The 13,203-nt window shown below is 41.9% G+C and overlaps 1 protein-coding gene across 16 annotated transcripts in view; it reads left to right on the top strand.

Annotated features, from left to right (window-relative positions):
• The window catches only part of RIMS1 (regulating synaptic membrane exocytosis 1), a 554,640-nt gene that overhangs the window by 102,204 nt on the left and 439,233 nt on the right, over positions 1 to 13,203 (top strand). For 12 of the 16 annotated variants that reach the window (XM_038748657.1, XM_038748651.1, XM_038748642.1 and 9 more), the window contains exon 2: positions 11,418 to 11,498. The exons of the other annotated variants lie outside the window; for them this stretch is intronic. In XM_038748657.1, coding sequence (XP_038604585.1) covers positions 11,418 to 11,498 — 81 coding nt within the window. The remainder of the gene's footprint in view (positions 1 to 11,417; positions 11,499 to 13,203) is intronic. 16 annotated transcript variants of the gene reach the window in all.

Here is a 13,203-nt window from a genome sequence, read left to right as displayed (position 1 = left end):
CCTTGAAGGGAGGAAGAGAGCTAGCTTGGCGGATGGGCAGAGGGAGGGCATTCCAGGCCCGGGGGATGACGTGGGCCAGGGGTCGACGGCGGGACACGCGAGAGCGAGGTACAGTGAGGAGATTAGCGGTGGAGGAGCGGAGGTTGTGGGCTGGGCAGTAGAAGGAGAGAAGGGAGGTGAGGTAGGAGGGGGCGAGGTGATGGAGAGCCTTGAAGCCCAGGGTGAGGAGTTTCTGCCTGATGCACAGATTGATTGGTAGCCACTGGAGATTTTTGAGGAGGGGAGTAATATGCCCAGAGCGTTTCTGGACAAAGATAATCCGGGCAGCAGCATGAAGTATGGATTGAAGTGGAGAGAGACACGAGGATGGGAGATCAGAGAGAAGGCTGGTGCAGTAGTCCAGACGGGATAGGATGAGAGCTTGAATGAGCAGGGTAGCAGTTTGGATGGAGAAGAAAGGGCGGATCTTGGCAATGTTGCGGAGCTGAGACCGGCAGGTTTTGGTGACGGCGTGGATGTGAGGGGTGAATGAGAGAGCGGAGTCGAGGATGACACCAAGGTTGCGGGCTTGTGAGACGGGAAGGATGGTAGTGCCGTCAACAGAGATGGGAAAGTCAGGGTGAGGACAAGGTTTGGGAGGGAAGACAAGGAGCTCAGTCTTCGACATGTTGAGCTTTAGGTGGCGGGCGGACATCCAGATGGAGATGTCCTGAAGGTAGGAGGAGATGCGAGCCTGGAGGGAGGGGGAGAGAGCAGGGGCAGAGATGTAGATCTGGGTGTCATCAGCGTAGAGATGATAGTTGAAGCCGTGGGAGCGAATGAGGTCACCAAGGGAGTGAGTGTAGATTGAGAACAGAAGGGGACCAAGCACTGAACCTTGGGGAACCCCCACAGTAAGAGGATGGGAGGGGGAGGAAGAGCCTGCAAAAGAGACTGAGAAAGAACGACCGGAGAGATAAGAGGAGAACCAGGAGAGGACGGAGTCTGTGAAGCCAAGGTCAGATAGCGTGTTGAGGAGAAGGGGGTGGTCCACAGTGTCAAAGGCAGCTGAGAGGTCGAGGAGGATTAGGACAGAATATGAGCCGTTGGATTTGGCAAGCAGGAGGTCATTGGTGACCTTTGAGAGGGCAGTTTCCGTGGAATGTAGGGGACGGAAGCCAGACTGGAGGGGGTCGAGGAGAGAGTTATTGTTGAGGAATTCTAGGCAGCGCGTGTACATCACTGCCACCACTGCCAGTCTTAAAGCAAAGTGTCTCCCCAAAGTCAAGGAGATCATTAAGGGACTAAGCTATCATCCCCCTCTAGGGGCTGGCTACAAGAAACATTTGGAGAAAGCTCTCCTTCCCCTTTCCTTGGCTAAACAAGTCCAAATGTCCAGCATGTACCCACAGCTTCTCCTCCAGCCCTACTGCAAGTTGACACCAATAACTGAGATTTCAATAACTTTTAATATAGTTATTTTTTAAATGGCATTTTCAAAGCACTTACTAAGTGCCAGGCACTGTACTAAGTGCTGAGGTAGATTAATCAATTGTGTTTTTTGAGGGCTGTGTGCAGAGCACTGTACTAAGAAATTGGGAGAGTAATAATTATAATTGTGGTATGTATTAAGTGCTTATTATGTTCCAGGCATTGTACTAAGCACTAGAGTGGATACAAGCAAATCAAATTGGACACAGTCCCTGTCCCACATGGGGCTCAGAGTCTTAATCCCCCTTTTACAAATGAGGCATCTGAGGCACAGAGAAGTTAAGTGACTTGCCCAAGATCATGCAGCAGAAAAGTGGTGGAGCAGGGTTAGTACTCAGGTCTTCCTGGTTCCCAGGCCTATACTCTATCCACTAGGTCACACTAGAGTACAGTACAACAGAGTTCGTTGACACGATACCTGCCCACAATGAGTTTACAGTCAATAGGTTAATCAGTCCATGTCCCATATGGGGCTCACAGTCTTAATTCTCATTTTACAGATGAGGTAACTGAGGCACATAAAAGTAAAGTGCCTTGCCCAGGGTCAAATAGCAGATGTGACAGAGTCTGGATTAGAACCCAGCTCCTCTGAGTCCCTGTACTAGGCCCTTTCCAAGTAGGCCACACTGCTTCTCTGTTAAGTGCATTAATCAGGTTACAAATATATAGAACGCCAATCAACCTGCTTTTCCCTAGTCTAATACATTTCACCACAAGACCCTTTCTACTTTCCTGGGCTCATGTTTCTCTGATCTTCCCCCTTCTCTCTTGGAATATGCCAATCTCACCCTCTCCAAGTCATTTGGATGTCGGAGAAGATTTGTGCCATTTCTTTCCATCAAGGGCAGGAGCTTCATTCTTTTGGGGTCCTAACCTCTGGAACCCTAAACTTTTTGCATATTCTAACCCTTCAGTATCACATTTGTGATCCCTCCCTGTGCCGTGTGTCCTTCCAGCATCGCATTCTTTTCTGTGTTCCGCCCTCCAGCATTGCGCCGCAAACTTTTTTCTCTAAAATGGCTGAGGGCCTTGTTTCCTAGAGGTTCCAAAATGGATTTGCACATTTTGAGCCTGCATCATGTTAATCAAGCAAAATACTTTGCGATAACCTGAAAAACTAGAGGTTGGTAGTGACTCCTTATAAATTGTCTTCATAGTTGAAATTTTGAGGTCGCCTGATCTTCCAGCAAGGGAGTAGCATCGGGGAAGAGTGAGGAGGGACTTTTCTTGAAGCTTCAGACAAGGTTGACTGTGAGCTTGCGGATTAGGGGGTGTGAATTGTCCACTGGGGACACTGGATTTGGGGGAGAGCTCCAGATTCATGCACCTTCCCTACCTACCTGACAAAAAATAAATCTGGGTTTAGACTGTGAGCCCGGTGTTGGGTAGGGACTGTCTCTATGTGTTGCCGACTTGTACTTCCCAAGCGCTTAGTACAGCGCTCTGCACACAGTAAGCGCTCAATAAATACGATTGATTGATTGATTGATTGACTTTTCCCTTTTCTGAACAGGCTGACAGGACCTGCTCTGACTATAGAAAGACTTTTCCCCTCCCCGATGGGGCAGTGTAGTCAGTCAGTCGATTGTATTTATTAAGCACTTACTGTATGCAGAGTACTGTACTAAATGCTCGGGAAAGTACAATATTATAATATAACAGACACATTTCCTGCTCACAGTGAGTTTACAGTCCAGAGGACAGGGAAATGCTATGTGGTGGGAAGCACCATGGCCACTCCCTTGCCCAGAGCGGAGATATGGCCTATTCCTGCCTGAGCTGACCCAACTGAGGGCCAGCCCCATAGCTCTGAAACCCACCCCAATGTCCTCGCCAGGGCCATGCCCATGGCAATATCATGACTGCACAGACCCGTGTGAGAGGCAGGTGCTTGGCCAATCAGATTATGATATGGGATTTACAGATAATAATAATAATAATAATAATAATAATAATAATAATGGCATTTATTAAGCACTTACTATGTGCAAAGCACTGTTCTAAGTGCTGGGGAGGTTACAAGGTGATCAGGTTCATTCATTCATTTAGTCGTATTTATTGAGCACTTACTGTGTGCAGAGCACTGTACTAAGCTCTTGGGAAGTACAAGTTGGCAACATATAGAGACAGTCCCTACCCAACAGTGGGCTCACAGTCTAGAAGGGGGAGACAGAGAACAAAACATATTAACAAAATAAAATAAATAGAATAAATATGTACAAATAAAATAGAGTAATAAATACGTACAAACATATATACATATATGCAGGTGCTGTGGGGAGGGAAAGGAGGTAAGGCGGAGGGGATGGAGGGGGGAGGAGGGGGAGAGAGGAGGGAGGGGGCCCAGTCTGGGAAGGCCTTCTGGAGAAGGGGAGCTCTCAGTAGGGCCTTGAAGGGAGGAAGAGAGCTAGCTTGGCGGATGTGCGGAGGGAGGGCATTCCAGGCCAGGGGGATGACGTGGGCTGGGGGTCGACGGCGGGACAGGTGAGAACGAGGCACAGTAAGGAGATTAGCGGCAGAGGAGCAGAAGGTGTGGTCTGGGCTGTAGAAGGAGAGAAGGGAGGTGAGGTAGGAGGGGGCGAGGTGATGGACAGCCTTGAAGCCGAGAGTGAGGAGTTTCTGCCTGATTGTCCCAGGTTGTCCCACAGGGTGCTTACAGTCTTAATCCCCATTTTACAGATGAGGAAACTGAGGCACAGAGAAGTAAGTGACTTGCCCAAAGTCACACAACTGACAATTGGCAGAGCTGGGATTCGAACCCATGACCTCTGACTCCAAAGCCTGTGCTCTTTCAACTGAGCCACGCTGCTTCTCAATCATAGGGATGGCAGTGCCATGTTGGGTCATAGTTCAAGCCCTTCTACTTGGGATTTTGTAGATTTGCCCAAACACAGTGGTAATCCAAATAAATGCCTCTTATGCAAATTGCACCCCTGTAGCAGCCCCTTCCCAATTTCCAAAGAAGGCCCTCCTTCTTTCTTCTTCTCTCTGATTGCCTGGATTCCACGTTAAAACCGTAATTTATTTTAATGTCCATCTCCCACTCTAGTCTAAGCTCCCTGTGGGCAGGGAACATTCATTCATTCATTCATTCATTCATTCAGTTGTATTTATTGAGCACTTACTGTGTGCACAGCACAGTACTAAGCACTTGGGGTGTACAAGTTGGCAACATATAGAGATGGTCCCTACCCAACAACGGGCTCACATGTCTACTGACTCAGTTATATTGTACTTTCCCGAGTGTTTAGAACTGTGCTCTGTACATAGTAAGCGCTCAATAAATATGATTGATTGGATAATATATAGGGCCTCAGCAGCTGTTTATTTGAACTTCCCTCAGAGATGGACAATTAGGAGTCCATCTCATTGGATCCTCTTTTCTGAGTATGGGGAGCCATTTGAATTGACTGCCATAGCCATTAGTAGTTTCTCTGATTTCTCTCTGGTACAGATATGGCACTCGTCTCCTTTGTGTATGGTAGCTCTATTTGAAGAGTCCTGCTTCCCTCTCCTCAGCTCCTGCCTCTAAGTTCCATGGTTTGGAAGGAGTGCCCATATTCAGCGGGACTTGGGAGAGGAGCTCAACAGCTCTGGGACGAGTGGGTGAACTGTGGTTCCCACCACAGAGACACTCTAGGTTTGGATGGAGTTCAGTGAAATGTGTATCGGGTGATTTTGTTACATAGTGTTTCCAATGTGATGTCAGGTGCATCTGGATGTCCTTTATCTGTAGCTGTCACTGGCCACCACAGCCCAATCTCTTCTAAACCTTGCTGTCTTCTTTCGCCATATGTACACGTGTCCTATGTCAATGAGTCAGATGTTTTTGTTTATTTTGAAATTTGTCTCTCCACACTCTTCTCACTTAATTGCTGTTTTTCAAAAATCCCTTGAAAAGTTGATGTATTTGATGTGTGACCTCACCACTTGTTAATATACTCAGTTTCATCCATTAAGAATAAAGAAATTCTTTGGAGGGTTTGCTGCTTTTCCTTCATGCAAGTTACCTACAAAGAAATAGTTCTTATTGAGGGTTGAAATTAATCTCAATTTAGGTTTTAAAACAGAGGCTTGAGTTCAAAATGCCCCCCAAAAGCCTAAATTGATTTTTGACCTGTCCCCAAGTTCAGATTTTAAAAGATGAACTACTGAACAGAACACATTCACAGTAGAAAGCTAATATGCTTTATTTATAGGATGGGTGATAAGTGCTCAATAAATAACCATGATCAATTGATTCATCCAGGAAAATCCCAAATTGATGGAATTCCTGGCTGCCCCACCCAGTTGCTAATGACTCTCAGCAAAATCCCAGCTGGGAACAGTTTGACTTGTAACCTGTCCCCTGTCTGGTGCTCTAAATCTGGTGCCACAGGGATTTAGAGACCATTAGGTCCAATTTTGGGTGCTAAGATGGACTCTTTCAGGTTCAGAAGGGTAACCCAGTAGTTACTCACTCCTTACAGGGCAGGATTTGGGGTGGATGGAAGGCGCCATGTGGGTCTCTAAAATGGACATGTAGTATCACTTTACAAGCCTGCTTGGGCCAGTTTTCCTCTCCCTGACATGATTCAACCCTAGTTATAAGATCATAAGGGGATTTGAGCCACGTGATCCTCAGATAAGTGTGGTGTCCCCTAGGATTGCTGACCTTAGAGGCCATAATTTGGATAGAAGTGCACCATACATGAATGAACACTTCATGTGCATATGATAGCAATCCAGGTATAGAACTGTAGCCTTCTAGACCTTTTCCGTCCTGAGCCCAGCCCTTAACAGATTGAAGCATATCTTTGTTGGGGACTTGTAAATCTAGGCCAAACTGAGTCATGGTTTTGTGAGCTTGTAGGCTGGAAGATGTTAGGATTATTTCCAGTTCATGTTTGGAAATAGTAATTTTTGAAAAAAGGAAAATGGTGCAGTTAGATTCCAAGAAGTCCTGGTTCCTATGTGGACTAAAATCTATAAATATGAATACACATATGAAGAGTTTGAAGCTGAAACTACCATTTGGAGATAGTGTTTTAGAGTTTTTCCCACTCCTCAAGAACCTCCTGTGGTTGCCCATCCAAACTATCAACTTTAAAGCACAAAATGACTTTGTCCCCTCCGATTTTACCTGCCTGATTTCCTACCATAATCCAGTTGGCACACTTTGCTCCTCTAATGCTGATTTGCTTACTTACTGTGCCTCGATCTCATCTATCTTGTCACTGACCTCTCGCCCACATACTGCCTCTAGTCTGGAATGCCCTCCCTCTTCAAATATAACAGATGATAACTCTCCCCACTTTCAAAGTCTTATTAAAAGCACATCTACTCCAAAAGGCCATCGCCAACTAGGTCCTTATTGCCTAGTCTCCCACTCCTTTCTGTGTTACCCTTTTACTTGGATTTGCACACTTTATTCACCCCTTTCTCAGCCCCACAGAACTTAAGCACATATCAATAATTTATTTATTTATATTAATGTCTATCTTCTTCTCTAGGCTGTCAGCTAATTGTAGACAAAGAATGTGTCTACCAAGCACTGGTACAGTGCACTGCATACAGTAATCACTCAATAAATATGATTGATTGATCAATCAATTGATTTCTCATAAACTCTCAGATTTCCTGACACCCTTGCCCAAAAAAATCCTCCCCAAATATATTTGCTAAAATAAAAAGAAGGTATCATTTAACAAAATCACTAGGTGCTGTATATTAAATATTATCCATGACCCAAGCTTTCAAAAAAGGACCTATGAGGATATAGAAAATGAAGAATCATACAAAAATGAGCATTTTCTTTTTTTAGTTTGTGAGCCCCCCAAGGGAAGGGAACAGTGTCTAATTTCCACTGGTGTATTCTTTCCCAGCGCTTAGCATTGTGACTAATAATTACTGTTTTACTCTCTCAATCTACTTCATTACTACTACTACTACTACTACTACTACTACTACTACTACTACTACTACTCTTACTATTAATAGAAAGATAGTGCAGAATCTGACGACAAACTAGAAAAGAGAAAGACATTCAGTAAACTCACTTTTATGGAGGCCTTTAATGTTTAATTATTCTAATCCTAAGTATCAGGAAATACTTCTAAAAACCCTTTTGAAGAGGAAATTCTTCAATTGTAAAATGAAATGATCCTCATTTGGAATCATGAGGCACTGCTAGTGTAGCCAGGTGCTCAAGTATATACATGCTAGAAAAGGAAGTGGTTGACTGGGCAGTTGGCAGTCTTCACTGCCATTGATTACAGGCATTCATAAAAACAGCAGCCACCGAGCCGTTGAGTTAAGAACAGTTCTTGGAATATGACTTCCTTTATAAAATCTTGAGGTAATTTCTGTTCACTTAAAGGAAGATGAATATAATGAGAAGTCTGATAAATCAGAGGGTAATTAAAAGGTTACTAAATATGAGAAGCAATGTAATCCTTTTCTTCACATCATAATTCTAGTAGGTAATATTTGGTGTAGCAGTTCAGGAGACCAAATTAAGGGTTTTTTTGAGACTTATTACAGTACATTTATGGTAGATAAAAATGAATTACTTCAATTGCACAGATTCCCTAGATATTAAAACATTTAAAGATTTAAACCCACCCATAACTCTTTGACATAACACCTAAAGTGTAATTCTAGGAGATATTTGTTCAGAGTAAAGAATAATCATCAGACGATTTAGTATGATTTATATTTGTTATTCCCTTAGAGTGTGCAGTGTAGTGTTTCCTCTGCTTTTTTTCATCGTGATGTTCTGAAGAAAGATCTGTTAAAAGGATACCAAATTAGAAAATATAGAAAAGTGTTTTGGTATCTGAAAAATGTCAAATGTCAACCAAAGCCAGAAGCACATTTAACTTTATAACCACTGAAAGTAAACACTGACACACCTTTATCTCACAAACCCCTAATTTCCATATTTAAATCAATAATGATCTATTAGTATTTAAAATGCATGATTTGCTCTGATAGTATTGTGACTAACTTTAATCAATTGTATTTATTGAGTGCTTACTGTTTGCAGAGCACTATACTAAGCACTCAGGAGAGTACAGTATAATGGAGTTGGTAGACTTTAAAATCATATATTTTTGGTGTGTTCTTTTTACCCAAGGATTTACAATTAATATTAATATAGTAGAAAACTAATATAGCACAGAACCAGTCTCTATAAATGGAACAAAACACAGGGGTCTTGGAAGGACATGGGAACTAATTTTTAAATACATTATAATCTCACACAACATGAAGCCCCACAGGAAATATATATATATATATATATATATATATATATATATATATATATATATATACACATACATATATGTGCATATATGTATATATATATGTGTGTATATATATGTATATATTTGATGACCTATCTCTTTGTTAATCAGACTTATGTAGTTGGTAACTAGAATAAATACATTAAAATCTCACACTTAACATTAGACCAGTTAAGAATTATCCTTGAATCTAACCCCACAAAATTATGCAGAGGGAACCCAGATTCCAGAGACCAATAATAATAGCCCATGAAGGTGGAGCTCAATATATATTGTTTGGGGGTGTGTGGTGGGGGTGGTTTGTGTGTGTGTGTGTGTGTGTGTGTGTGTGTGTGTGTGTGTGTGTGTGTGTGTGTGTGTGTGTGCGCGTGCGCGTGCGCGTGTGTGTGTGTGTGTTATGGTTAGCAAATGTATACTTCTGATTAACAAAGAGATGGCCCATCAAATGACTGAATGATTTATTTCACTTCTACCCAACCTCACTGATTTGTTAGTTATCACTCATTATTAAGAGTGATACATTTTTACACATCAAATAATGTGACACATGTCTTTGGGTAAAGGTGTCCCCCAAATCTGACTTTAAAGTAAATACCAGGAATTAAAGAAGCACATGATTCCCCAAAGGCAAAGACCGCCAGTATATAAACTCAGTGATATTTTAGGCTTCTTCACAAAGTAATGTAGGTACATCAGAATTGAAGCAATTATATTTGCAGGAAGATGAGAATCTGAAAAGATTTTTGTTGCAATGAAATTCACCTCATGGGACATTAATTATTACTCCCCTTTTCTCCAACAACACTCACCATTCCAACGTCCCAAGTGCAAGTCAGTTTGTACTGTTAAATCTCAAGTTTTCCTGCCTAAATGTCTATAGGTATTGACCCATGTCTTCATGCACATAAGAGAACAAAAGAGTATAGTTTTTAGTATTTCTTTTGGATATTTGATTCCTCACAGTCTGTTGATAGATATAATTGGTGAGGCAGTGGTCAGTTTTCTTCAGTTCCTATTATATGTTTTTATAAGTTTGAATCTTTAAGGATTTAATAAGAGTGTAATGGAACATTGAATGGGACACATCTGCTTTTCAGGAAGGATATTTCTTGATTTTTAAAATTCATTCTCTTTCCATCAGTTGTGATTGGGGTACGTATGAATGTGTGTGGTATGGGTGTTGCCATATGTCCTTATCAAATATTTCTTTCTATAATAGAAGAGGTTAACTCTGCAGTTTCTGCTCTCTGAACTCCGCCTTTGGAGGCTATTATTATTAGTCTCGCTAAGCTAGGTTCCCTCAACAACTCTGTGGAGTTAGATCAGTGTTAATTCTTAGCTGATTTTCCTGAAACACTTGGCAAATTCAGTCAGAACCTGACAAGGCCTTGGGGACCAGGCCTTGTGTTGAGTGACTGAAGTCACGAGATGAAGAATCACAGCTCTACGGCCACATCTGCACTTTGTAAATTAACAAGTTCCAGTTGGAGTTTTCACAACAAGATTTTCCATGAACACAGTAAAAATGAAGTAATTGCAGTTTTTCAGGAAGTTTGAAAAGATATGGGAAGCTATAGATCTTCCTGGACAGTTACAGAAGACTATGTCTTTTGAGGTCAATATGGAATTGTACCTCCAACTCTTTTTACATGAGGATCTGTGTCCCTAAGTGGGACAAGGTGCTAGTGTGAACTCTCTTTGGAGTTTGTTATTACACTGTCTTTGGAAAGGAAAATCCTATGATGAGTGGGATTAGGGAACAAGATCCCTGAATTGTTTTTAGCACAGAGCTTAATATCCCTCATTAAGTATATTGAAGCATTAAATACATTTTGAGTGGTAAACTTTCCCACCTCCCTTCTCCTGTGTCAACACTGATGGCACTAGTGGTGGAATACTTGGGAAGCCCTCCGCTCTATCAATCCATCAATCAATCAGTCAATGGATCAATGGTATTTCTTGAGCACTTACTGTGTGCAGTGTACTGTACTAAGCACTTGGGAGAGTACAATACAACTGCTTTGTTAGACATGCTCCCTGCCCACAAGAATTGTACAATCTGGAGGACCTCCTATAGAAGGACCTAGCATTTGTTTTGGAGGGGAGAGACTCAGATCTCTTAATAAAATAGAAAGACTAGATGCAGGCCTACCTAACTGGGAAACATATCAAAGTCACAGTCACTTTAACAGGCCCTATTTTTAAGATTGAAGCTTTCTTCTTATAGTGGCTCTATGTTTCAGTAGCATTTTGACATCAGAGAAGCTGCCTAGAAATTTTGCCTTTTAAAATAATAAATTCATTAATCAATCATATTTCTTCAGTGCTTACTGTGTGCTGAGCACTGTATGTAATAAGTACTTAGGAGAGTACAATTAACAGAGTTGGTAGAAATATTCCCTGTTCACAACAGGCTTACCATCTCAAATTGGATTCTCTCAATAGGTGGTTCTTGCTCTGAGAGTGAAAGAGCTGGGTCAGTGAACTAGGTGACCTGAGGATTTCTCCAAGCATTTGGGTTTGTAATTCATAGGATCACAAATTTTCTTTTAGATAGCCAGTGGTCTGTTTGTTAGACTTGTCAGCTGATCAGATTTCTAGGCATGTTCCCCGTTTTTATCATTAATAGTGCATTGTGCTGTCTATCATGCGCCCCAGGTGTGTTGTCAGGGACATGGCGAAGCCCGCTGCCTGCAAAATACCAAGAAATGCTGAAAACCAGTCCCACCTTCCTCCAACGTGAGTACGGCATTGGCTTTATTGACTGAAAATGTTCTCCTTTAATTAAATCCCTGGTTATGTTTTGGTATGTTTAACTTAAAGAGTAGTTTTTATCGATTCAGTGGGTGCTTGAGAAACAGAAATCAAAAAGATTACACTGGCCATAAGTAATTAAAAAGAAAAAAAAAGAAACAATACCTTCTTTGCATTTTGCCTAGACTAATGATAAGTTGCTTTGACAGAGTAAAGCAAAGTGAACAGCCACTTGAAAACAGAATGAGACTCATTTATTGGAAGTTAGGAAAATATTTAGTAGAGTAAATGTTCAGGGAAGCAGGTGTTCTAGTGGATAAAACATGGACTTGGCAGTCAGAGGACCTGGGTTCTAATCCTTACTCCATCACTTTTCTACTGTGTGGCCTTGGGCATGTCACTACACTTCTGTATGCCCCGGTTACCTCATCTGTAAAATGGGATTTAAGACTGTGAGCCCTTGTAGTGTCAGGGACTAGGTCCAACATGATTAACACCAGTACAATCCTTGATATATAGTAATCTTTAAGAATTACTTCAATTATTTCTTAGATTGTGAGTCCCCTGAGGGATAGATACCATTTCTAATTACAGCCTGTGTATTCACTTCCAGTGCTCTGCACACAGTAAGCACTTAGCTTCCGTTGTATTCTCGCAAACTCAGTAATGTGTTTAGACTCAGTATGCCTTCAATAAAAACTGTTGAGTTATTGATTTTTATGATGCAGATGCAGTTGAGCCATGAAATGGCCAAAAGGCATGGAAGAGTGGGTAAAATAGGGAGAATAACAGTTTTCAACTTTGCAGGTCAGGGCTGCTAAACTGTCACACTGATGCCCTCTCTAATCGAGCCATTTGGGAATATCCTGAGCCGTCCTGAAGGATTGAGGGATGTCTATATGCTCAGCTACATCATTTTGACAGCAGAATTAGACTTTACTGCATGCAAAATTGTGTGATGAGAATTCTGTATCAGTTATTAATCATGGTTATAAGAAGAAGAGAAGCAACTCAGGTTATACGTTAACGCAACATCTCCAAATAATCTAGATCAGGAGTGGTCAACCCTCAGTAACCGAAGAGCTGCAAACCAAAAACACAATTTGGCAGGGAGTTGCAGATCAAATTGGCTAGTAGATATTCCAGGACAGGGGTCCAGAAGGATGGTGGCTGCAAGTGACAGTGGGGAGCAGATATCTGGAAAGAGGAGAGGAGGGGTAGGGCTTGGCAGTGAGTGAGACAGCCAAGGCTAGGGGTCGGACTGGGAACCATAGCCCTGTGTGTGGCTTGGGCCAATGTGGGCAGGGAAGCATCCACCAGAAAGATTTAATCAGTGCCACCCTGAGGTCCACAATTGTGACAAAACAAATAATCAACCACATAGCTTGGGAGGGAGAGCCCAGTGAGATTCACAATGCACAGTTTTGTCTCTCCTGATCAACTAATTGATATACACCTTGAGGAGGTTTTAGGGAAATAGAGCAAAATGTATAAAATAGGTAGGTACTGTTCATGTTGGGGAATTTTTTTAACTGAAAAATGATTGAATTTTTACATTTAAAAAAGTTCGTAGTAAATATTTTCAAGAAATAGGTGTCAACAGTGCTATCAGCTTTAGTTTAGCCATTGAAACCAAGTGCTTTAGTAATAGATCACTGAACAATGATAGGTCACTGCCTAGATAAACACA

Source organism: Tachyglossus aculeatus, chromosome 1 (genome assembly GCF_015852505.1).
Source record: "Tachyglossus aculeatus isolate mTacAcu1 chromosome 1, mTacAcu1.pri, whole genome shotgun sequence".
Classification (NCBI taxonomy): Eukaryota; Metazoa; Chordata; class Mammalia; order Monotremata; family Tachyglossidae; genus Tachyglossus; species Tachyglossus aculeatus.
The sequence above is the reverse complement of the archived record's forward strand: the minus strand, read 5'-3'. Positions and strand labels throughout refer to the sequence as shown.